Source organism: Bos grunniens, chromosome 18 (assembly GCF_055505025.1).
Source record: "Bos grunniens cultivar Pamir isolate PY7600 chromosome 18, Bosgru_T2T1.0, whole genome shotgun sequence".
Lineage (NCBI taxonomy): Eukaryota > Metazoa > Chordata > Mammalia > Artiodactyla > Bovidae > Bos > Bos grunniens.
In genome coordinates this window covers 60,907,501-60,933,476 of record NC_141182.1, presented here as the reverse complement: position 1 = coordinate 60,933,476, position 25,976 = coordinate 60,907,501, and the positions used below count along the sequence as shown (strand labels likewise).

Genomic DNA, 25,976 nt, shown 5'->3' with positions numbered 1-25,976 from the left:
TTTCAGAAAGGAGTGAGTTTATTAAAAACAAAGGGCAGAGATAAAGCAGGCACTGCGAGTGCAGTGGGCCCACATCTGCACAGACCAGGGGATGCTGACAGTTTCCATGGGCTAATAGCCAATTTTTACAGCCTCAAAGCAAAATTGCTGCTGGATGGTTGATGTTAGGTGATTGGTTGGGGCACTATAGGGTGCTTACTGGAGTGGGCATCTTTGCCCCATTGGGAGTCGGGAAGCCTACAGAGGGGCTTAGTCAGCTTTGAAAGTGTCCTTGATTCTGAGCTGTGTGTGCTTCTGTGTTCTTGGTGCAAGGCTTCACATCTGTGGCCTTGGGGCAGCACGCCACAAATAACAGTAGCCATGATCTGTATTCTCTGGGTTGATTGTGTCATTCCACTTGGCAGTCATTTAAAATGGAACCAAAATACTGAGAATCATGCTGAAGATCCAGCAGAGGATACTGAAGGTGCCCACATATTTGGGAGCTTTTCTCTTAAGCTCTGCCCACCTGGAGTCACTGGGAATGATGATCACCTGAAAGGCACTCAAGAGGAAGATGGTGCCATGGACACATCTCTGCCGACTCTTGGAACATGAAAAGCAAGTGTGCATCCAAGGCTGCCAGTGTTTCAGGAATTCCTTTCAAATGAACAACTAAGAGTTTGGCTAGAGTCACATGCTTGAGAATCCAGTCTGTGGGCCGACATTTGCCTCCTGCAAAATAAAGGGAGCGAAAATGGTAAACAAGACAGAAATTCCCCATAATCCCTGCCGTAGTCTGCAATAAAAAGATCACTCCTATTGCCAAATCCTTGGAGGCCATTCTGTCAAATCTAATAATCTTCTGAGCCAGAGAATCCTGCATGAGAAAATGAGGCAGAACTCTGTACCATATCAACTGGAATTGATACTCTTAAGTATTCTTCATTTACCTTAGATGCCACTGAAAAAGCATTATTTACATTTCTTTCTGTAAAACAAGTGTCTGATATTTGAATGTGTAACAGTGAAAACACTTAAAGGAATATCAATGAGGATTTAAAAGTCATGCCCTGATGGTTCAGTGGTAAAGATTCCACCTGCCAAACAGGAGAGGACTGTTCAATCCCTGGGTAAGGAACAAATGAGTGTAATATCAGTAAAGATACCATGATTATATTTTAAACTACACAAGATGATTTTTAAGTTCACACAGGGTAAAGATAAGGTAAGAGTAAAAATATTCAGGAAACAATATTAAAGCATACCATTTAGTTAAAATAAATGAAAGTTTGATAATAAAGTAGAAATAGGTGGATGTGAATTGATAAGTTCAGTACACTGGTGGAAAGGAGGATAAATATGCATTACAAAGCAGTAGTGAAAAGATTTTTTTTCAACAAATGAGTTAGTATAATGGCAACTATCTTCCCACCTTTGTACAAACCAAGTGAATCAAAGTTTTTAAAAATCTTGGTAAAACATACATAAGGTGAAATTATAAAAATAAATAAAAGTAATGTCTATAACACACGTTTATATACATCAAAATTCATGCCAGGATGTGTATTTTCATGGAACCATAAGTAGCAATGAGCCTAATACAGGTTACAGATTTGTAAAAATGTAAAGTCTTTTTATTAAAAAGGTGAAAATTAGAACTTAGTTCAGTTCAGTTCAGTTGTGACCAACTCTCTGCAACCCCATGGATTGCACCATGCCAGGCTTCCCTGTCCATCACCAACTCCCAGTGTTTGCTCAAACTCGAGTCCATTGAGTCAGTGATGCCATCCAACCATTTTCATCCATTGTCGTCCCCTTCTCCTCCTCTCTTCAATCTTTCTCACCATCAGGGCTTTTCCCAATAAGTCAGTTCTTCGCATCAGATGGCCAAAACTATTGGAGCTTCAGCTTCAGTATCAGTCTTTCCAATGAATATTCAGGACTGATTTCCTTTAGGATTGACTGTTATGATCTCCTTGCTGTCCAAGGGATTCTTGAGAGTCTTCTCCAACACCACAGTTGAAAAGCATCAATTCTTCAGCGCTCAGTTTTCTTTATGGTCTAACTCCTACATCCATACATGACTTCTGGAAACACCATAGCTCTGACTATACAGACCCTTGTTAATACAGTAATGACTTCAAGTTTTAATATGCTCTCTAGGTTGGTTATGGCTTTTCTTCCAAGAAACAAGCGCCTTTTAATTTCATGGCTGCAGCCAATATTTCTAGTGATTTTGGAGCCCAAGAAAATAAAGTCTGTCACTGTTTGCATTGTTTCTCCATCTATTAAAGTCCATCCTATGAAGTGATGAGACTGGGTTTCATGATCTTCATTTACTGAATGTTGAGTTTGAAGCCAGCTTTTTCACTCTCCTCTTTGACTTTCATCAAGAGATTCTTTAGTTCCTCTTCACTTTCTGCCCTAAGGGTGCTGTCATCTGCATATCTAAGGTTATTGATATTTCTCCCAGCAATCTTGATTCCAGTTTGTGCCTCATCCAGCTGTGCATTTAGCATGAAGTACTCTGCATTTAAAAGCCTCTTGATGAAAGTGAAAGAGGAGAGTGAAAAAGTTGGCTTAAAGCTCAACATTCAGAAAACTAAAATCATCGCATCCAATCCCATCACTTCATGGGAAATAGATGGGAAACAGTGGAAACAGTGTCAGACTTTATTTGGGGGGGCTCCAAAATCACTGCAGATGGTGACTGCAGCCATGAAATTAAAAGCGCTTACTCCTAGATAGCATATTCAAAAGCAGAGACATTACTTTGCCAACAAAGGTCCGGCTAGTCAAGGTTATGGTTTTTCCTGTGGTCATGTATCGATGTGAGAGTTGGACTGTGAAAAAGGCTGAGCACTGAAGAATTGATGCTTTTGAACTGTGGTGTTGGAAAAGATTCTTGAGACTCCCTTGGACTGCAAGGAGATCCAACCAGTCCATTCTGAAGGAGATCAGCCCTGGGATTTCTTTGGAAAGACTGATGCTAAAGCTGAAACTCCAATACTTTGGCCACCTCATGCAAAGAGTTGACTCATTGGAAAAGACTCTGATGCTGGGAGGGATTGGGAGAAGGAGGAGAAGGGGACGACAGAGGATGAGATGGATGGATGGCATCACTGACTTGATGGACGTGAGTCTGAGTGAACTCCAGGAGTTGGTGATGGACAGGGAGGCCTGGCGTGCTGTGATTCCTGGGGTTGCAAAGAGTCGGACACGACTGAGCGATTGAACTGAACTGAACTGAACACTGCATTTAAGTTAAATAAGCAATGTGAGAACATACAGCCTTGATGTACTCCTTTCAAAATGTGGAACCAGTCTGTTCCATGTCCAGCTCTAACTGTTGCTTCTTGACCTGCATCCTAATTTTTCAGAAGACTGCTAAGGTGTTCTGGCTTTCCCATCTCTTTAAGAATTTTCCACACTGTCTTGTGATCCACACAAATGCTTTAACATAGTCAATGAAGCAGAAGTAGAGGTTTTTCTGGAACTCTCTTTTTCTATGATCCAAGGGATGTTGGCAATGTGACCTTTGGTTCCTTTGCCTTTTCTAAATCCAGCTTGAACATCTGGAAGTTCTGGTTCACATACTATTGAAGCCTGGCTTGGAGAATTCCGAGCACTACTTTACTGGCATGAGAGATGAGTGCAACAACTGTGCTTCAGTTTGACCATTCTTTGGCATTGCCTTTCTTTGAGATTTGAATCAAAACTGATATTTTCCAGTCCTGTAGCCAGGGCTGAATTTCCCAAATGTGCTGGCACATTGAGTGCAGGATTTTGAACCTGAAACTCCAATACTTTGGCCACCTGATGCCAAGAGCTGACTCATTGGAAAAGACTGATGCTAGGAGGGATTGGGGGCAGGAGGAGAAGGGGACAACAGACGATGAGATGGCTCGATGGCATCACCGACTCAATGGACATGAGTTTAAGTGAACTCCGGGAGTTGGTGATGGACAGGGAGGCCTGGTGTGCTGCGATTCATGGAGTTGCAAAGAGTCAGGCATGACTCAGCATCTGAACTGAACTGAATTCCAAATCATAAACTGATCTGTTAATTAATGTGACATCAAAAGTATTGAGTGGAAGTCAAGATATCTGAAATATTATCACATTTAAAGAAAATGACATTTTAAGAAAGTGATTTTTATTTTGTAAAATGAAGTTACACAACTATAAATTTTGAGAATATTTTCAAATCAGAGAATAGGGCAAACTATGCTTTTATGCCTGATAGCTGCCATCTGAAACCCATTTCTGAAGTTACTTTTGGAAAATGGTTTGACCCAAATCACCCAGTTATGGATTTTTCAATAGGATATAATGTCTCTGTTAAGCACTTTATAAATTCCAGACTCAGAGAAAGTATTTCTACTGCTTTCTGGTAGTTCAGATGGTAGAGAACCTGCCTACAATGCAGGAAACCAGGGATCAATACCTTGATCGGAAAGATCCCCTGGAGAAGGATATGGCTACCCACTCCACTATTCTTGCCTGGAGACTTCCATGGATAAATGAGCCTGGCTGGCTACAGTCCATGGCGTTGCAAAGAGTCAGACACGACTGATGGACTAAGCACACAATTGTCAACTCTATACACTGTTTCTAATAAATACCATTCCTAGAGATTTATTACTCATGGAGGTACTGTTGGCACACATATCGTAACCCCCAAAATGTATGATTTCTGTAAGGTACTCCATGATTTCCCATATATCTCTGCAATTCCAGTCATTAGTTACTCTAAACATTAGGTTTCATATCGCTTGGATTCTAAAATAACAATCACTGTCACAAAAATTACACTGTGATTTCCTTGGTGGTCCAGTGATTAAGACACCTGGCTCTCAATGCTAGCTTCGGCGAGGGCGGGGGTGGGGGGTGGGAGGGGATCAGGACTTGGGGGAGGTGCCTAGGTTCGATCCCTGATCAGGGAACTAAATCTCATATAGCACAACTAAGATCCAGTTGCTGCTGCTGCTAAGTCACTTCAGTCGTGTCCGAATCTGTGTGACCCCATAGACGGTAGCCCACCAGGCTCCCCCGTCCCTGGGATTCTCCAGGCAAGAACACTGGAGTGGGTTGTCATTTCCTTCTCCAGTGCATGAAAGTGAAAAGTGAAAGTGAAGTCGCTTAGTCATGTCTGACTCTTAGCGACCCCTCGGACTGCAGCCTACCAGGTTCCAGGCAAGAGTACTGGAGTGGGGTGCCATTGTCTTCTCCAAAGATCCAATACAGCCAAATAAATACATATTTTTCAAAAAGAATTACACTAAGATATGTTAGGAGGCATTGGGAACTGACATCTGGTCGCACCTAATCTCTTTTTAATAGCTCCATTACATTTTTTTGAATTATTCCTCCTTCCAGTGTTGCTTTGGCACTGCATTACTTTGAGTCAGAACACTTCGTGTTTCCTGAATGGTCACCAACCCAGACTTCCGAAAGCACCTGTTTCTTGCAGATTCTTGCCCACAAGCTGAAACAGATAATACTCACTTGATATCCTCACATAGCCCGGATATTGGGTTCAGAGTACTGGTCACGTCAGGCTGCTCCTGTGACACGGAGGGAGGCAGCCTGACCCCTAGGTATGGGTTTGTGATCCTGTGACCTCATGACCCTTCAGAACTGCAATTATCTTTTCACCTGTATCTGCGATGTGAGTCAGGCTTGGAGAACTGAGATTATTTGTGGAAATCTTTATGGCTCAGTTGCTAATGATAAAACAACAATTAAAAGTTTGTACCGATCATCTCCAAAGGGACTCTTGAAATGCTTGAGGAAGGTTCTATTCCCTTTGGTCCCTGGAGACAGACAGGGACTCACAAGGAACCTGTAGTAAACACTGAGGTCTGACAAAGGAAGGGAATTTCATGTGTCTGAGTATAGTTAGTATCCATGAGAAGCATTTCTACCAAAAATGAGTTATTTCCTATTCTTGAGACCACTGAACTGTGCCTCCATTTAGATTATGAGTAGAGAAATGGAGCCAAAGCACCTGAGAGGGGTTTTCAAGAATTTCTCCATCTGTCATCTTACAAAGGTGACATTTTCATACCTCATTGTCTGAAATGTCATAGAACTTCTCAAAAAGTATCTTGAGGCAAATATCCCCTGTTTATAGTTAGGATTCAATGTCTGATAGATAGAAATTCCCGCATAATTTCCACTGTAGACTGCAATAGCAGGTACACCTTAGTGCCAACTCCCTAGAGAATATTCTCCGAGTTCTTAGTGACCAAAGTCATATTCAGAACCAGAGGTTCCAGCAGAGAACCATGAGATTTGACCTACTGATACTTTTATCATGAAAATCAGTATCAATATCCTCTAAATTTGTCCCCACTCACAGATACTTAAGAAACATATTTTCTTTTCATTTTGTTCACACCCCAAAACATGTGGGATCTTAGTTCCCGGCTAGGGAAGGAAATGCAATTCTTCAACAGAAGGTAGGGTCTTAACCATTGGGCTGTCAGGGAAGCTACTAAACACATTTTCTTTAATAAGTAATTTATTAACTTGACATTCATTTTCCTTTATATTGTAATGATTAATGCTTTCTGTGTAAGAAATGATTAAATCTTCAACTCTTGAGATCTTAGCTCCCCAACCAGGGATTGAACCCACATAACCTGCAGTGCAAGCACAGCATCTTAACCACTGGACTACCAGGGAAGTTGCTAATCTCACATTTAAAGAGAAAGGTGTACTCTCCTGGGACACAGTGGTCAGTGGGCCTCTTACAGTTTTACCTGTCTTGCCTTAACTCTTCTCCAGATTATCCTTTCAGGGTGAAGAGGAGGAGGTTAGGAAAGAAAGCCAACAGTGAGGAGGGTGTTTGGGAAGCTAAGTGCAGAGCAGTCTATGTGATCCACAGGCCCCATTTGCCTAGTTTCGTGCCCAGTTTTAGCACAAAAAGTCCTGCTTCTTGGAAACTTGTTCAGTCCTGAAAGAGGCAGGGCAATTGGTTGCTTCAGCAGCAGCAACAATAACGGAAGCAATCTGTGTATCAACAGATTCTGGCAGGAGTAACGGTATGTCATTTCTGTGGTTACGTTATAAACGATAATGTGGATTCCGGTCTCCCTCTTTTTTTCTGGAATCATTTCCTAAAGGGAAAGCCAGCTGCCCTGTGGTAAGCTGGTCTCTGGTTACAATTAATGATGCTTACTCCCAACGGATCATCTGAGTGATTACATTCTACTTTTCCTCACTGAGGAGACACCCATCTTCACAACTCACACAAAGGGCTTTTCAATTTTCTCCGTTTTTTTCAACTTGCTGAAAACATCTCGGCTTTCCATAGAGGCAGCTCTCAAAATTCGTCTCTTTTGCCTTCAGCTGTGTGAAATACTAACTTAGAACAGGCAGGAAGTAGCTCTGCTCCAGAGGAAATCAAAGATTTAAAGGCATTAAAAGGCAGAGAAAGGGAGCACAGCTGGACAGAAGGGCCAACAGACGCAAAACTAACAGAGGCCGGGGTGAGGTGAGGCAAGGCCCCGTCCCCACTGGCCCCGCCCATAAGTACCTGCGCTTCCGCCCTCCTCCCGCCCTCTCTCCTTACTTCGCTTCCCGTTGGCTGCGGCGTAGCTTCCTCTGTACCGGATGTTCCGCCTGCGCGTGCGCAGTATTCTGCAGACCCGGAATTGAGTTTAAGTGAGCGACAGAGAGTTCTGGTGAGTTTGTTTCTTTAAAACCCGGATTTCGTTTTAGGACAACAACCCACAGCCTGTTGTCCTTCACACGTAGGTCTCGGGGGTCTCTGTGGACGTTCAATCTGCCGTCCCATTTCCCCGTCCCCAGTATGTCCTCGCATCGCCGCGAGAAGTTGTGAAGTCTGTTAGCTTAGCTGCCGGGTCCCTGCGGTCCACGTCCGCTTCCTGTTAATATCGTTCTAGAGTCCATGTCCTTCTCTGGCAGTTCTACCTTCTAACTTGTAGAGACCGCTGCTTAAAGTCCTGCATTGCCCAACCGCTAGATCCCTGATCTACGAAGAGGTGAAGGAGGCTCTATTCTGTATGGAGTTTGGTCAGGGTCTCGCCTAACGTTTGAAGGTCAGGGTCAGCCTAGAACGTGTGGTTTTCACAGGAAGGGCCTCGAGTTCTGAAGAGAAGAATAAAGCTAAAAACACCTCGTTTAATTCTCTGTTGCAAAATCCCTGCTGTGTCAGTGGCCGTAGAGGATTGTGTGTTGGGCCTGTTGAATACCTCCCTCTGTGTGTGGCTGTGTTACAGGCACCTCGGTGTGATTATCTAAGTATTGAACAGCCTATTTTTAACACTCAGGGGCCACTTCCCAAGACTGATCTTACCTGAGAAGGAAGCCCAGAGGAAAAGGAAAGCAAGGAGTCAGAAATGACTCGTTCTGAGGTAAAAGGCATAATCCTTTTGTTTGTTTGTTTGTTCAGTCTCTCATTCCTGAAATGCTGTTTCTTTGGACTTGATAAGCTTCTTAACTTCTGAACGAGTTTGTTTGAACTTACCATAGTCCTCATCCCAAGGGACCCATTGCCCTCCTGGCACATTAGTGTGACAGAAAACAGTATTGCCAGCCAAAGAAGCTCACTCAAGCTTTTAAGTCTTGAGTTTTTATTGGGTTTTAGCTACATAGCCGTGGTTGATAACATCTCCAGCATTCTCTACTTCTTAGAGGTTGGGTTAATAAGCTCACCTGGCTCAAAGCCCCAAACATCTGGTCACTTCCTTGGTCTTTGTGAAATGGCCAGCCTCACAACCTGAGTCATCCCCTTATTAAACTAGGGGCCCACCATAGGTCATGTTGTTAGCATAAATAATCAGGGCCCACGGAGAGTAATAAAGCCACTTCAGTCACTAAGGAAATTCCAAGGGAAAAAAAACTTAAATTCCAAGAGTAGTTAACAAACTTCCACAACCTGGAGACCAAAGCCTACCAAATTCTTTTTTTTTTTTTTTAGTTTTAGTATTAATTTAGTTTTCGCTATACTGGGATTTTGCTGATGCACTTGGGCTTTCTTTGTTTTGGAGCTCTGGCTCTAAGGCACAGGTTCAGTCATTGTATTAATAACTGGCAGGCTCTGCAGCAGGTGGGCTTCAGTAGTTGTGGCACACTAGCTTAGATGCTTCAAGGCATGTGGGATCTTCCCTGATCAGAGATGGAACCCATGTCCTCTGCTTTGACAGGCAGGTTTTCAGCATTGGACCATCAGGCAAGTCCGTAAATTCTTTATTACACAACGCTGAAACCTAAGTCTTTCCTTTATGCCCTTTGATTTTTTTTTCCTCCTCTGATTTTTGTTACCTGGAATACCTCACCTGTTGCATTATTAGAAAATATTTTGTTGTGTTTACCTTCTATTTTATTCAAAATAATGTCTAAGTCTTTCTTTAGGTGAGCTTCTTTGGCTACCTTGTAGCTATTTTGCTTCATTTATTTTGAAGTTTCACTAGTCTATACAGTGATAACTTCATCTGTAATTTGGCAGAATTACAGATTTACAGATTATAATTACAGAAGTCTGTAATTTCCCTCTATTTAGGTTTTCTTCATTTTTAAATTCAAAATTGTGTTGGCTGTCCTAGATACAGCTGAGACTTTTATTTGAAATATCCATTTTTGTTTTGAGTTTTAATTTTTCTGAAATTGCAGTCACTGAAGTCTTTATGTCACCACATCTTCCAAGTAAAACTTGTGATTTTCAGACATTATGTGCTTCAGTAAAGGTTTACAGTTTCTTCACATAGGTCTGGAAATGTGTTCTAAATAGGTGTCATGGTATATTTGCTAATAAAATGTAGACTATTTCTCATATTGTGTTTTTGATTATTTTTTACTAAAGAGAAAAAATTGTTTTCAGTGAACCTAGGTGGCTCAGTGGTAAAGAATCCGCCTGCCAAAGCCGGAGAACTGGGTTTTATTTTTGGGTTGGGAAGGTCCCCTGGAGAGGGAAATGGCAACCCCCTCCAGTATTCTTGCCTGGGAAATCCCATGGACAGAGGAGTCTGGATGGCTACAGTCCATGGGGTGGCAAAGTGTTAGACATGATTCATGTGACTTAGCATGCATTCATGCACAATTTGTAAATGTTTGTTTCACCATAAATGTAAAGTATACTTGAGTTTTAAAAAAAAGCTGGATTAAAGATGTTTCTTCCAAAAGATCTGTTACTTAGGGAAGGTTGCTTTTACCTTAAGTGTCTTCATGTGTGCATATGTGTGTGCAGGCAGAAACCTAAGGTTTATATAAAAGCCATCATTATTTCATGAATATTTTTATTTATCCTAACCTTTGAAAATTGTTCTTACGTACTTTCCATTGCCTTAGATTGTTTCATTTTAGTGAAATGAATATATAGTTCACTTTAATATATGTATGCATGAAAATGTTCATATGATTTGATCAGTTATTTTTCTTGTATTTTGTATTCTTCACAGATAGAGAAACTTTTATGAACTTTCTTTAGAATTGTCCTTATGTATTTGTCTGTGTATTATTAAGGTTTAGAGTACATAAAGTGAAGTAAATTTAAGCTGTTTAAGGAGTGTTTGCTACATATTTGCAATAAGGTGGAACAACAACATAATTGATTTTAAATTATTTCAGTTACACATCCAAGACTCTGTAAAAACTCTCAGAAAGATACATAGTATATCCTAAGTAGTTAAAATGATTGTTGCTACTGAGGAGTCTATCATATTTGAACTGTAAAATTTGTAAAACACTTCAAGTTCAAAAGTAAGTATGAATTACTTACCTTACTAATGTATTTCATTACTATTCAAAATGGTCACTTATGGAGCAGAATTTTGAACATCACTAGTTAAAAGAAGCTTGTTAACAGTACTCTGAAAAAAATTAAGCTTGTTAAAATACATGGCACATTTCTCCCACTCAGGAACTCTTGGGTCAGAGTATGCTTTTTAAAAATATTAACTGTTTCCTTGATAGACAATTCATCCTGTGTCACACAAATACAGCACTCAAAAATAAATATGCCCATGGTGTTCTGATTATTTTATCATTTCTTTTCCAGATCAGAATAGTTTTTGAAATGGTGTGTGGGTCATTTCTCATCTTTTTTTGGGTTAGGATTATGGTAGAAAATATTGCTGTGTAAAAGTCATATTATAGTATAACACCAGTTCAGTCCTGCTCCCAGGCCTGAGATAACGAGATGAATCATATGCATGGATTTCCTTCAGTAAACTCTTTCCCTTTGGTAAATCTGCCTAGTCACAACCCTCCCTCTTGAGATATGGGTTGTCTTCTGACCTTATGACCATTGTTAATTCCTTCTTTCCTTGGTATCGATAACTATACATTTGGTTGTCTGATCTTTATCATTGTCAAAGGAATTCCTTAATAGCCTATATATGCTCACACAAAGATCATTAAAGCACCCTTGTTCCATCAGAGCTTGGGTCCCTGTGTCTTTCTTTCTTTTCTTTCTCTCTGTCTCTCTCCCTCAGGCTAATTCTCTGGAGCATGGAAACCTGCCGAGCTCACTTTCTCTCCTGGGCTTTTAAGACCTCCTTGAGAGGATGCCCTGTGCATTCGTGAGCTGTAGAAGCCCTTTGTCAAGGCCTTTATTGGTTCTCTGCATAAACCAGGGAATATCAGCCTCTTCTCTCTTTTACTTTCTTGTCGTTAACTCCAGATCACCAGGTTCCGGTCCATTAAAGGACCGCAATGCTAGGCTAAGATCAGGGAGGGCATATATGAGATGAAATTTGCATACAACACATTTTTAAAATATTTATTTATTTAGCTGCACTGGGTCTTCTTGTCACAGGTAGGATCTTCAGTCTTCCTTGTAATTTTCGGCTTCTTTGGTTGTGACATGTAAACTCTTGGCTACAGCATGTGGGATCTAGTTTCCTGATCAGGGAAAGAACCAGAGCTCCGTGCATTGGGAGCTCAGGGTCTTAGTCACTGGGTCATCATGAAGTCCCTGAACTAAGATTTTTTAATGATAGATTCAGATCATATATTCCATAGTAGTGCCAAAATACCCATGCAGTGATAATGGATTCTTCCATGTGCTTCTTACCCCATGACTCATGTTCACTGGTTTAGGTGTTTCTGTGAGATTCCCATGCTATGAATTTTTTTTTTTTTTCACTTGAACAAGTGTCTTGGAAAGAAAAATGAGGGATGTGCCTAAACTATCACAATTAACGAAGTAACTTCCTGTCTTCTTACCTTCTTTTTGCTTTGGAAAATGAACACTCATGTGTGTTTAGCAGAGATGCTGGATTGTGGGAGTGGCGGTTTTCATCCCAAGCCCAGGTCTGATCTTTTCCAGTACACTTCATGCTCACATCACAGAGTCTCATCACAGTTTTGTGTTTTCCAAAATGTTTACAAGACTCTTATTAGTCCTAATCTATGCTCAACTGTATTAAAATTTAAAATACAGCTCAGTGCAAGTAAAGAATATCATCCTCTAACATTATGTACATTTTACTACATTCAAAATTGCCTGAGTTTAGTGACATGAAAATGTTTCTCTCTTCCTCCTAATGAGCATATAGCCCCATTTGAGTGTATGTCTGTACTCTGTGGAGATGAGTTTGACTAGGCTCCGGGAGTTGGTGATGGACCAGGAGGCCTGGTGTGCTGTGGGCCATGCGATCACGAAGAGTTGGATATGACTGAGCAACTGAACTGAACTGTGTATATGAAAATATTAACATGATGAATTTTTTCTTCTTTTTCTTTTCTTTTTGCTTTGTTTTTCTGAAGACCTTCTGGGGAAGGGAATGACTACCCATTCCAGTATTTCTGCCTGGGAATTTCTTGGACAGAGGAATCTGGCAAGTTAGAGTCCATGGGGTCACTAAGAATGGGACATGACTGAGTGGCTAAAACTTTTCTTGTCTTTAGTATTCTTTACAGTTACAGAAACTTCTGTCAACTTTACTTAAGAGTTATCTCTGTGTTTTATTAGTTAAAGTCTAAAGTGCATAAACTGAAGTAACATTTAAGCTCTGCCATTTAATGGCTATTTGTTAAAATATGTGCCAAAAAGTACAAGAGCAACATTACTGATTTTTAGTTATTTCTCTTGCACTTTCAAGACTCTGATAAAAACAATCAGAAAGATACAGAGCATATACTAAATAGTTAAAATGATTCTTTCTGCCAAGGTTGTGGTTACCCAAAGAGTGAAGAGCAGATAAAACCAAAGAGGGTCTTAGAATGCAGAAACTGAAAAACCAGACCCGTATTGTCCCATGTCTGTAAATTCTGTTCCAACCCATACCCAGACCATGGTATTTTTGGTGCCTTGTTCAGGGACTTGGAGTCTCCTGCCCCCCTCCTCACTTCTCCTTTCTCACAGGGACCCTCTTCCAACAGGCAACTGCTGTGGCAGCAACTTAGGAACTCTGGCCAGGGTTACCCTCTGGTGTGTTGCAAATGGCCCACTGCTCACTGCACCCAAAGTAGCTGCCACTTGAATGGGTGAGGGTCTACTCCATGATTTCCCATTTATCTCTGCAGTTCCAGTCATTAGTTAGACTAAACATTAGGTTTCATATCACATGGATTCTAAAATAACAATCACTGTCACAAAAATTACACTGTAATTTCCTTGGTGGTCCAGTGACTAAGACACCTGGCTCTCAATGCTAGCTTCGCCAAGGGAGGGGATGGGGGGTGGGGGGTCAGGACTTGGGGGAGGTGCCTAGGTTTAATCCCTGATCAGGGAACTAAATCCCATATAGTACAAGTAAGATCCTGTTGCTACTTCTGCTAAGTCACTTCAGTCGTGTCCGACTCTGTGCGACCCCATAGAGGGCAGCCAATCAGGCTCCCCCGTCCCTGGGATTCTCCAGGCAAGAACACTGGAGTGGGTTGCCATTTCCTTCTCCAATGCTTGAAAGTCAACAGTGAAAGTGAAGTCGCTCAGTCGTGTCCCACTCTTAGCGACCCCACGCACTGCAGCCCACCGGGTTCCTCCGTCCATGGGGTTTTACAGGCAAGAGTACTGGAGTGGGGTGCCATTGCCTTCTCCGAAGATCCAGTACAGCCAAATAAATAAATATTTTTCAAAAAGAATTACACTGAGATATGATGTTAGGAGACATTGCGAACTGACATCTGGTAGCACCTAATCTCTCTTTAATAGCTCCATTACATTTTTGAATTATTCCTCCTTCCAGTGTTCCTTTGGCACTGTATTACTTTGAGTCAGAACACTTCATTTTTCCTGAATGGTCACCAACCCAGACTCCCAAAAGCACCTTTTTCTTGCAGATTCTTGCCCACAAGCTGAAACAGAAAATACTCACTTGATATCCTCACATAGCCCAGATATTGGGTTCAGAGTACTGGTCACGTCAGGCTGCTCCTGTGACACGGAGGGAGGCAGCCTGACCCCTAGGTATGGGTTTGTGATCCTGTGACCTCATGACCCTTCAGAACTGCAATTATCTTTTCACCTGTATCTGCGATGTGAGACAGGCTTGGAGAACTGAGATTATTTGTGAAAATCTTTATGGCTCAGTTGCTAATGATAAAACAATTAATCATCTCCAAAGGGACTCTTGAAATGCTTGAGGAAGGTTCTATTCCCTTTGGTCCCTGGAGACAGACAGGGACTCACAAGGAAGCTGTAGTAAATACTGAGGTCTGACAAAGGAAGGGAATTTCATGTGTCTGCTTGTGTAGTTTGTATCCATGAGAAGTGTTTCTACCAAAAACGAGTTATTTCCTATTCTTGAGACCACTGAACTGTGCCTCCATTTAGATTATGAGTAGAGAAATGGAGCCAAAGCACCTGAGAGGGGTTTTCAAGAATTTCTCCATCTGTCATCTTACAAAGGTGAAATGTTCATACCTCATTGTCTGAAATGTCATAGAACTTCTCAAAAAGTATCTTGAGGCAAATATCCCCTGTTTATAGTTAGGATTCAATGTCTGATAGATAGAAATTCCCGCATAATTTCCACTGTAGTCTGCAATAGCAGGTACACCTTAGTGCCAACTCCCTAGAGAATATTCTCCGAGTTCTTAGTGACCAAAGTCATATTCAGAACCAGAGGTTCCAGCAGAGAACTGTGAGATTTGACCTACTGATACTTTTATCATGAAAATCAGTATCAATATCCTCTACTTAGAATTTGTCCCCACTCACAGATACTTAAGAAACATATTTTCTTTTCATTTTGTTCACACCCCAAAACATGTGGAATCTTAGTTCCCTGGTTAGGGAAGGAACCACAATGCTGTATCGGAAGGTGGGGTGTTAACCACTGGGCTGCTGGGGATGCTCCAAAACACATTTTCTTTAATAAGTAATTTATTACCTTGACATACATTTTTCTTTTCTTTTTTTTTTTTCATTTTTCTTTATATTGTAATGATTAATGCTTTCTGTGTAAGAAATGATTAAATCTTCAACTCTTGAGATCTTAGCTCCCCAACCAGGGATTGAACCCACATAACCTGCAGTGCAAGCACAGCATCTTAACCACTGGACTACCAGGGAAGTTGCTAATCTCACATTTAAAGAGAAAGGTGTACTCCCCTGGGATACAATGGTCTGTGGGCCCCTCACTATTTTTCCTGTCTTGTGTTAGCGCTTTTCCAGATTATCCTTTCAAGGACTGGGTGAAGAGGAGGAGGTTAGGAAAGAAAGCCAACAGTAGGGGAGGGTGTTTGGGAAGCTAAGTGCAGAGCAGTCGATGTGATCCACGCGTCCCATTTGCCTAGTTTCGTGCCCACTTTTAGCACAAAAAGTCCTGCTTCTTGGAAACTTGTTCAGTCTTGGAAGAAGCAGGGCAATTGGTGGCTTCAGCGGCAGCAGCAACAATTAACAGAGGCAATCTGTGTATCAACAGATTCTGACAGGAGTAACGGTATATCATTTCTGTGGTTACGTTATAAACGACGATGTAGATTCCGGTCTCCCTCTTTCTTTCTGGAATCACTTCCTAAGAGAAAAGCCAGCTTCCCTGATGGAAGCAGGTCTCTGGTTACAATTACTGAGGCTTCCTCCCAACGGATTATCTGAGTGGTTACATTCTGCTTTTCGTCACTGAGGAGACACCCATCTTCATACACTCACACAAAGGGCTTTTGAATTTTCCCCGTTTTTCAAATTGCTGTAAACATCTCGGCTTTCCATAGAGGCAGCTCTCAAAATTCTTCTCTTTTGCCTTAAGTTGTTTGAAACACTAACTTAGAACAGGCAGGAAGCAGCTCTGCTCCAGAGGAAATCAAAGAGATTTAAAGGCATCAAAAGGCAGAGAAAGGAAGCACAGCTGGACAGAAGGACCAACAGACCCAAAACTGACAGGGGCGGGGCTGAGGGGAGGCAAGGCCCAGTCCCCACTGGCCCCGCCCATAAGTACCTGCACCTCCGGCCTCGTCCCACCCACTCCCCTTTCGTCGCCCATCTTTGGCCGCAGCATAGCGCGCTTACCTTCCTCTGTACCGGATCTTCCGCCCACGCGTGCGCAGTATCCTGCAGACCTGGAATTGCGTTTAAATGAGCGATAGAGTGTCCTGGTGAGTTTTGTTGGTTTAAAACCCGATTCCATGTCCCACAGCCTTTTGTCCTTCACACGTGGGTTTCTGGGGTCTCTGTGAACGTTCAAACTACCGTCCCCATTTTCCCGTCCCCAGTGTGTGTCCTTGCATCGCCGTGAGACGTTCTGAAGTCCTTTATCTTAGCTGCCGGGACCCTGAGGTCCACGTCCGCTTCCTGTTAATATCGTTCTAGAGTCCACGTCCTTCTCTGGCAGTTCTACCTTCTAACTTGTAGATACCACTGCTTAAAGTCCGGCATTGCCCAACCCCTAAGTCCCTGATCCACGAAGAGGTGAAGGAGGCTCTATTCTGTATGGAGTTTGGTCAGGGTCTCGCCTAAGGTTTGAAGGGGAGGGTCAGCCTAGAACGTGTGGTTTTCACAGGAAGGGCCGCGAGTTCTGAAGAAAAGAATAAAACGAAAAACACCTCGTTTGATTCTGTGTTCCAGAATCCCTGCTGTGTCAGTGGCCGTAGAGGATTGTATTTTGTACCTGTTGAGATCCTCCCTCTGTGTGGGGCTGTGTGACAGGGAGCTCGGTGTGTTTTTCTAGGTATTGAACAGTCTATTTTCAACACTCAGGGGTCACTTCCCAAGACTGATCTTACGTGAGAAGGAAGCCCAGAGGAAGAGGAAAGCAAGGAGTCAGAAATGACTCATTCCGAGGTAAGAGGCATAGTCCTTTTGTTTGTTTGTTCTGTCTCTTTCCTGAAATGCTGTTTCTTTGGACTTGAAAAGCTTAACTTCTGAACGGGTTTGTTTACACTTACCCATAATCATGATCCCAAGGAACCCGTTGTCCTCCTGACACATCAGGATGACAGAAAACACAGTATTGCCAGCCAAAGAATCTCAGTTTAGTGCAGTTCAGTCGCTCAGTCATGTCCGACTGTTTGCGACCCCATGAATCGCAGCACGCCAGGCCTCCCTGTCCATCACCGGAGTTCACTGAGACTCACGTCCATCGAGTCAGTGATGCCATCCAGCCATCTCATCCTCTGTCGTCCCCTTCTTCTCCTGCCCCCAATCCCTCCTAGCATCGGAGAGTTTTCCAATGAGTCAACTCTTCCCATGAGGTGGCCACAGTACTGCAGTTTCAGCTTTAGCATCATTCCTTCCAAAGAAATCCCAGGGCTGATCTCCTTCAGAATGGACTGGTTGGAACTCCTTGCAGTCCAAGGGACTCTCAAGTGTCTTCTCCAACACCACAGTTCAAAAGCATCAATTCTTCTGTGCTCAGCCTTCTTCGAAGTCCAACATTCACATCCATACATGACCAGAGGAAAAACCATAGGCTTGACTAGACGGACCTTTGTTGGCAAAGTAATGTCTCTACTTTTCAATATGCTATCTAAGTTTGTCATAACTTTCCTTCCAAGGAGTAAGCGTCTTTTAATTTCATGGCTGCAGTCACCATCTGCAGTGATTTTGGAGCCCAGAAAAATAAAGTCTGACACTGTTTCCACTGTTTCCCCATCTATTTCCTATGAAGTAATGGGACCAGATGCCATGGTCTTCGTTTTCTGAATGTTGAGCTTTAAGCCAACTTTTTCACTCTCCACTTTCACTTTCATCAACAGGCTTTTTAGTTCCTCTTCACTTTCTGCCATAAGGGTGGTGTCATCTGCATATCTGAGGTTATTGATATTTCTCCCGGCAATCTTGATTCCAGCTTGTGCTTCTTCCAGCCCAGCATTTCTCATGATGTACTCTGTATAGAAGTTAAATAAACAGGATGACAATATATAGCCTTGAGATACTCCTTTTCCTATTTGGAACCACTCTGTTGTTCCATGTCCAGTTCCAACTGTTGCTTCCTGACCTACATACAGATTTCTCAAGAGGCAGATCAGGTGGTCTGGTAGTCCCATCTCTTCCAGAATTTTCCACAGTCTATTGTGATCCACACAGTCAAAGGCTTTGGCGTAGTCAATAAAGCAGAAATAGATGTTTTTCTGGAACTCTCTTGCTTTTTCCATGATCTAGCAGATGTTGGCAATTTGATCTCTGGTTCCTCTGCCATTTCTAAAACCAGCTTGAACATGAGGAAGTTCACTGTTGACGTATTGCTGAAGCCTGGCTTGGAGAATTTTGAGCATTACTTTACTAGCATGTGAGATGAGTGCAATTGTGCGGTAGTTTGAGCATTCTTTGGCATTGCCTTTCTTTGGGATTGGAATGAAGACTGACCTTTTCCAGTCCTGTGGCCACTGCTGAGTTTTCCAAATGTGCTGGCATATTGAGTGTAGCACTTTTACAGCATCATCTTTCAGGATTTCAAATAACTCAACTGGAATTCCATCACCTCCACTAGCTTTGTTCGTAGTGATGCTTTCTTTTTTTTTTTTTTCTTAATGATGCTTTCTAAGGCCCACTTGACTTCACATTTCAGGATGTCTGGCTCCAGGTCAGTGATCACACCATCGTGATTATCTGGGTCGTGAACATCTTTTTTGTACAATTCTTTTGTGTATTCTTGCCACCTCTTCTTAATATCTTCTGCTTCTGTTAGGTCCATACCATTTCTTTCCTTTATCGAGCCCATCTTTGCATGAAATGTTCCCTTGGTATCTCTAATTTTCTTGAAGAGATATCTAGTCTTTGCCATTCTGTTGTTTTCCTCTATTTCTTTGCATTGATCGCTGAAGAAGGCTTTCTTATCTCTTCTTGCTATTCTTTGGAACTCTGCATTCAGATGCTTATATCTTTCCTTTTCTCCTTTGCTTTTCACTTCTCTTTTTTTCACAGCTATTTGTAAGGCCTCCCCAGACAGCTGTTTTGCTTTTTTGCATTTCTTTTCCACGGGGGTGGTCTTGATCCCTGTCTCCTGTACAATGTCCCGAACTTCATTCCATAGTTCATCAGGCGCTCTATCAGATATAGGCCCTTAAATCTATTTCTCACTTCCACTGTATAATTATAAGGGATTTGATTTACGTCATACCTGAATGGTATTGTGGTTTCGCCTACTTTCTTCAATTTAAGTCTGAATTTGGTAATAAGGAGTTCATGATCTGAGGCATAGTCAGCTCCTGGTCTTGTTTTTGTTCACTGTATACAGCTTCTCCATCTTTGGCTGCAAAGAATATAATCAGTCTGCTTTCGCTGTTGACCATCTGGTGATGTCCATGTGTAAAGTCTTCTCTTGTGTTGTTGGAAGATGGTGTTTGTTATGACCAGTGCATTTTCTTGGCAAAACTCTTATTAGTCTTTGCCCTGCTTCATTCCGTATTCCAAGGCCAAATTTGCCTGTTACTCAGATCTTATCTGACTGAGTGCTATAACCCCTTTTGATATTTGTTTACAAAGCTTCCTAAATGATTTGACTTCTAGCTGACTTTGAAATGCTTCGGAGGGCCCCTGAGACATCCCAGGGAGCTATTAAACTACCTGGGTTCATTGGACATGTAAAGTTACATGGGAAGTCCTGTTGAACGGGTGATAAATATTCTCAGATTATACTGTATGGTGGATTTTACCAATATAGATATCCTAAAATTATGTGAAGTTCATATAGATCTGATATGCCCTAATAAAATCTGGTCAACTATAATTCTACTTATCATGTTCAAGTGTTAGAAGTCACAGCAGTGACCAGGCTACACTGTCAATTGCAGTTTAATCAGATTTAAACACGCCTTCTATGGTTTCAGTCTGATGCCTTTGGAAGAATACTGCTACTTAATGATTTATGGAAAAGATTTTTCTAAGGTTAACCGATAAACACCTTTTGTTTGCTATCTGGTAAGCTGGTAGCAGACTGGAATTTAGACTAATCTCTATGTTAATAGAACAAAGTTTTCTTAGAATGCAGCTTTCAAGAAGAGATTATGAATTTCTTTGCCTTTAAGTGATTTACATTCATTTGTAAAATCTTTTGTTACTTTGGTAAAGTATATAAGCATTACTTAAGGTTATGGTACATGTAGACAAAGCTTATTTGTCGTCTCCGAAAGTAACCCCTCATGGTTAGACTTTTGCCATCCTGATGGCCTTAAAACATGGCCATGGTCTGCTCCTGAATCATGGAATAAATATGCTAATGTTGCCCTGATTATTTTATAATTGCTTTTTCAGATGAGAATAGTTTCTCTAATGGCTTGTGGATCATAACTCATCCTCCTTTCTTCACATTAGAAATTGGATAAATAGGAAAACTGTGTAAAAAAATATATTTTATAATACCAGCCAAGCCACCAAATCATGACCAGGTCTCTGAACTTGCCGTTTGCATCTTGGATCACATTAGGAAGACTTCCCACAGCCTATTGGCACTGTACCTTGTATTTCAGGGACGGCTAATGTTTCAGGATGTGGCCATAGACTTCACTCAAGAGGAGTGGGAATGCCTGGACCCTGGTCAGCGGAAATTGTACAGGGACGTGATGGTAGAGAACTACAGGAACCTGGCCTCCTTGGGTGAGGATAACTGCCTTGCAGAATCCCTTATCTACCCACTGCGGTTTTGTTCCGTCATTTCTAGAATGTCTTCTGAACTTTTCTGCTTACCACAGTATTTTTAGATCTGTGCTCTCTAGGGGATAATGGGTTATTTCTGAGTTTAGAAAGAAAGGCTTCATGATGAATTGTGCTGGTGACGTTTTTCTTCCTTGATGTACTCTGCGTCCTTCATTCTAGGTTAGTGGTAATTGTGTAAGTTCTGTGGTATTAAATAGTTGCACCCTCTCTTAATCTCACATTGACACTACTTATTTTTGCCTTAGTACTACTTGACCAGAATCTCAGGACCTGATTGTTAGGTGTGTGTTAGTATTGTATAGCGGCTTTGAATAAAGTATTTCAGGAAATCGTTTTCTAGAAGAAAATGCATTCTTGTCTCACCTGAATACATATTGGATTCGATACTGATGAATCTCTAACAACACAAATATTCCTTTCTCTGATCACCAGGGCTTGTCTCTAAGGTGGACCTGGTCACCTTTCTGGAACTATTGAAGGATCCTAGGAATATGAGGAGAATGGAGGCAACAGCCATTTACCCAGGTAGGTATGAATGGCTGGAGATGATGACTCAGATGAGAGGTCCAAGGAGCAGCGAGGAACTCATCCTTCATCACGTGATGTTGGGAAATTTGCTCCAATGGAAATGGTTTTCGAAAACCTGGGTTTGTTCTGCTACTGTGATAGAAATGTATCACCTGCCCCATTCTCTGTCTCTGAAATCATTCATGAATTTATTTCCAGTGATTACTTTTCTCCATCACAGTGTGACCTAAAAGTCTGCTCTTGGCTTGTGACAAACTGCGTTCATTTGTTGCTCTTTGATTTCTTGGTAGCCCTAGGAAAACTCTGCCCATTTCTGAGTAACTGTATGACAGTCCTTTACCTCTAGACAGAAACGTGTGAGTAGAGTGGTAGACAAACTGCCAAATTTCCAGGAATACTAGGGACAGGTTTTTGTTCTCTGATTTATAATTTCCTATCCACTGGGAGCGACACATAGGACCTTCTAAGTAAATTTCAAATTCAAGTAATTTTTCACTGCAGAAAGCAAAACCTGGTAAAAATGAAACAATGCACATCTCAGGTTGACTTGAAAGTTTCTCTTTACCTTATATGATCTCATACTAAATATCTTTATGTATTTGCCCGAATTCTAACGTGCTAAAATACTTTATTGTGTTTTATTACCTCATAGAATTTTAAAATAAATTGACATAAAATCTTAGCACATTTTCCACTACATTATTAATGGTTGATTTAAACTATGACAATTTTTAGATTATATAAAGAAATCTTTATTAAAAGTTCTAATTGGAATATAGCTGTTTTCGAATTTTGTACTCCTATACAGCAAAGAGGATCAATTATACATATCAGTCAGTTCAATTCTGTCACTCAGTCGATCTGAGTCTGCGATCCATGGTCTGCAGCAGGCCAGGCTTCCCTGCCCATCACTAACTCCCAGAGCCTGCTCAAACTCATGTCCATCGAGTCAGTGATGCCATGCAACCATCTCACCCTCTGCTGTCCCCTTCTCCTCTCATCTTCAATCTTTCCCAACATCAGGGTCTTTCTCAGTGGGTCAGTTCTTCATATCAGGTGGCCAGAGTATCAGAACTTCACCTTCACTAAGTCCTTCCAATGAATATTGAGGACTGATTTCCTTTAGATGGAGTGGTGTGATCTCCTTGCAGTCCAAGGGACTCTCAAGAGTCTTCTCCAATACCACAGTTCAAAGGCATCAGTTCTTTAGCACTCAGCTTTCTTCATGGTCCAACTCTCACATCCATACATGACTACTGGAAAAACCATAGCTTTGACTAGATGGACCTTTGTCAGCAAAGTAGTGTTTCTGGTTTTTAATATGCTGCCTAGGTTGGTCATAGCTTTTCTTCCAAAGAGCAAGCGTCTTTTACTTTCATGGCAGTAGTCACCATCTGCAGTGATTTTGGAACCCCCCAAAAATAAAGTTTCTCACTGTTTCCACTGTTTCTCCCACTGTTTCCACTGTTTCTCCCACTGTTTGCCGTGAAACGATCTGACCGGTGCCATGATCTTTGATTTTTGAAGGTTGAGTTTGAAGCCAGCTTTTTCAGGCTCTTCTTTCAGTTTCATCAAGAGACTCCTCAGTTCCTTTTTGCTTTCTGCTCTAAGGGTGGTGTCATCTGTATATCTGAGATTATGGATATTTCTCCCTGAAATCTTGATTCCAATTTGTGCTTCATCCATCCCAGTATGTCACAATATGTACCGTGCATATAAATTAAATGAGCAGGCTGACAATGTACAGCCTTGATGTACTCCTTTCCCAATTTGGAATCAGTCCATTGTCACATGTCCAGTTCTCACTGTTGCTTGTTGACATGCATACAGATTTCTCAGGAGGCAGGTAAGGTAGTCTGGTGTTCCCATCTATTTAAGAATTTTTCACAGTTTCTTGTCCACACAATCAAAGGCTGTGATAGATTCAATAAAGCAGATGTCGTCATTTCCCCAGAACTCTCTTGATTTTTACATGATCCCAGGGATGTTGGCAATTTGATCTCTGATTCCTCTGCCGTTTCTAAATCCAGCTTGAACATCTGGAAGCTGTCGGTTCAAATACTGTTAAAGCCTCGCTTGGAGAATTTTGAGCCTTTGCTATTGTTTGAAATGAGGGAAATTGTGTAGTAGTTTGAGCATTCTTTGGCATTGCCTTTCTTTGTGATTGGAAGGAAAACTGACCTTTTCCTGTCCTGAGGCCACTGCTGAGTTTTCCAAATTTGCCGGCTTATCAAGTGCAGAACTTTAGCATTATCATCTTTTAGGACTTGAAATAGGTCAGCTGGAGTTCCATCACCTGCAGTAGCTTTGTTGGTAGTCATGCCTTCTAAGGCCGACTTTACTTTGGATGCCAGGATGTCTGTTACTAGGTGAGTGACCACACCATCGTGGTTATCTCGGTCATTAAGATCTTTTTGTATAGTTCTTCCATATATTCTTGCCAACTTCTCTTAATATCTTCTTCTTCTTTTAGGTCCATCCTGTTTCTGTCCTTTATTGTTCCCATCTTTGCATGAAATATTCCTGGTACCTCTAATTTTCTTAAAGAGATCTCTAGTCTTTACCGTCCTATTGATTTCCTTCCCATTTAGGTCTCCACAGAGCAGGGAGTAGAGTTCCCTCTTTCAATCATAGTTTTAAAGTCCCTCTTCCTATTTAATTTCTTAAAACTAGTACTGTAATTAAGTTTATCTTATTTGTATTCAGCTTCCTTGGACACTGTCTTATGTGTCCTCAGTTTCTGACTAGACTCTGTCACTATCATTTATGATTCTTAGATTGAAACATCTAATAGCACATTCTCAGAAACATGTGTGGCAAGAAGTGGATTTAAGAAATACTAGGCACCTAGGATTTGTGAAAGTGCTTGGTGTCTCCACTTAAGATGACTAAAAGCAAAAAGTAATCATTAGATTGCCTATCACCTCTTAATTCCTTGGTCCTTAGAGGGTTTTATCTTGTTTCTTCCCCTATATGGTATTTCTTTGCCATCTCATATTGTCCTGCATTCTGTATGTGATCTTTGTTTTGAAGGGTGCAGCCACCTAGTTAATCTTCCTTCTGATATCTGCACCTTGGTGGGTGAGGTTGGTCCAGAGGTTTGTGCCTTTATCCTCTGTTGATCTGTGCTCTGATTGCTGTTAGCTGTGACCAGAGCCTGCCCTGGATATTCCGGGCTGTTTCCCTCTTGTTCTGTGGTTGTTAGTGCCCTCTCTCGGGGGTGCCTGCTCCCTGCATGGTGGAATAGAGCTCCCAGATCTGAGTCTTTGCTGTGATTCTGATCTGTGGTGCCAGGCAGGTGAGATTGGAGCACATCCATTGGGAGAGAAGTCACTGAGTATTACTCCTCTAGGAAGTTCACCTCGGGGTGTGCTCTGGTACCCTCTCTCATGCTTTCTGCAAGCTCTCATGTTATGAGGTGCTGGCACTGCTCTTGTCCCCACCAAACCATGGGCATGATGACACACGGCCCTGGTGTTTCTCAGCTGTTGTTTTAACAAGGTCACCAGCATAAATTCAGTGAAGTCAAGTCCTGGGATTGCATTCAGCATGGAGCTGGACCCGCTGTTGTGCTACGGAGCAGCTCAGGCTCTGTCCTGGCCCAGCCCCCTTGTATAGGAGCCCACAAAGTCTACAGCTACTAAAGCTATACCTGCCATGAATGAGACAGCCCTTGGTTGTTGGTTCAGATGCTCTGTAGGGGCTGAGGTTACAAAGCTGGTCATGGGTGTAAGACCCTGGCTTGTGTTGCTGCAAGGAGAGTTTTCAGCTTTTCCTCTTTATTGCTGGGATTCACCTGTGCTTTCTGCTCCATCTGTGCGTGTGGCCAACTCACAGGTGTCTTCTCCTGAGGCTGCCCCAGACCTCAGGATTCTGCTGATTGTGGAGGAGGTCGATGGGGGAGGCCATGGCTGGGGGCTCAAAAGGTCCCAGGCTGGGTAGAGTTCTTTGTAGTCCTTGGATAGGAGAGGCAGGCACAAGGGACAAGGGATGCAGTGGGCTCATTCTCTGGGCATCATTCAACAATGACACTCTCTCTGTGGTGGTTCACGCTTCCTCCACAAGCATCTTGTTTATAGACCTCTTCCCTCACTCCCGTCCCTCAGGATGTCTCCTCACAGCACATCACAGTCCTCTGCCTGGGTCTGCTCTCCAAACCCCACATTTCAGCACCCAGCCCTTGTCTGTATTGCTGGACATGCCTCTAAGGCTGGGTGGGCAGGGCTGGGGTCAGTACCCTGTGTGCAGGTCTCACTCTGTCCTGCTGCCACACACTGCCATGTTCTCTTCCCACAGAGAATGAGGCTCTCCTGTCCAAAATGAGCTCCCCCAGTGAGGGGCTTCCTTGGATATGGAGACATCTCCTCACTTTCATCTCCCCGCAGGGTTGCAGGCCCAAACCCACTTCCTCTCCTCTTCTTTTTCCTTCTTCTTTCTTTAGTCTTACCCTACAGAGCAG

General features: G+C 42.1%; 1 protein-coding gene and 1 long non-coding RNA gene across 6 annotated transcripts in view; one reads left to right on the top strand and one right to left on the bottom strand.

Moving 5' to 3' along the window:
* Nucleotides 1–7,691, bottom strand: LOC147354529 (uncharacterized). Its single transcript, XR_015146488.1, has 2 exons — nucleotides 7,562–7,691; nucleotides 1–714 (listed from the first exon to the last, which is right to left on the bottom strand). It is a non-coding gene; the product is annotated as an uncharacterized LOC147354529 (long non-coding RNA).
* Nucleotides 7,536–25,976, top strand: part of LOC147354527 (KRAB domain-containing protein 5-like) — a 24,268-nt gene continuing 5,827 nt past the window's right edge. For 4 of the 5 annotated variants that reach the window (XR_015146471.1, XR_015146470.1, XM_086354240.1 and 1 more), the window contains exons 1-5: nucleotides 7,541–7,673; nucleotides 8,283–8,366; nucleotides 17,093–17,176; nucleotides 20,803–20,929; nucleotides 21,422–21,514. Coding sequence is in view for 3 of the 5 variants with exons in the window: in XM_086354240.1 (XP_086210366.1) it covers nucleotides 17,162–17,176; nucleotides 20,803–20,929; nucleotides 21,422–21,514 (235 nt within the window). In the remaining 2 variants the exon portion in view is untranslated. Of the gene's footprint in view, nucleotides 7,674–8,282; nucleotides 8,367–17,092; nucleotides 17,177–20,802; nucleotides 20,930–21,421; nucleotides 21,515–25,976 lie in introns of all 5 variants that reach the window. The other variant, XM_086354241.1, reaches the window with a different exon arrangement.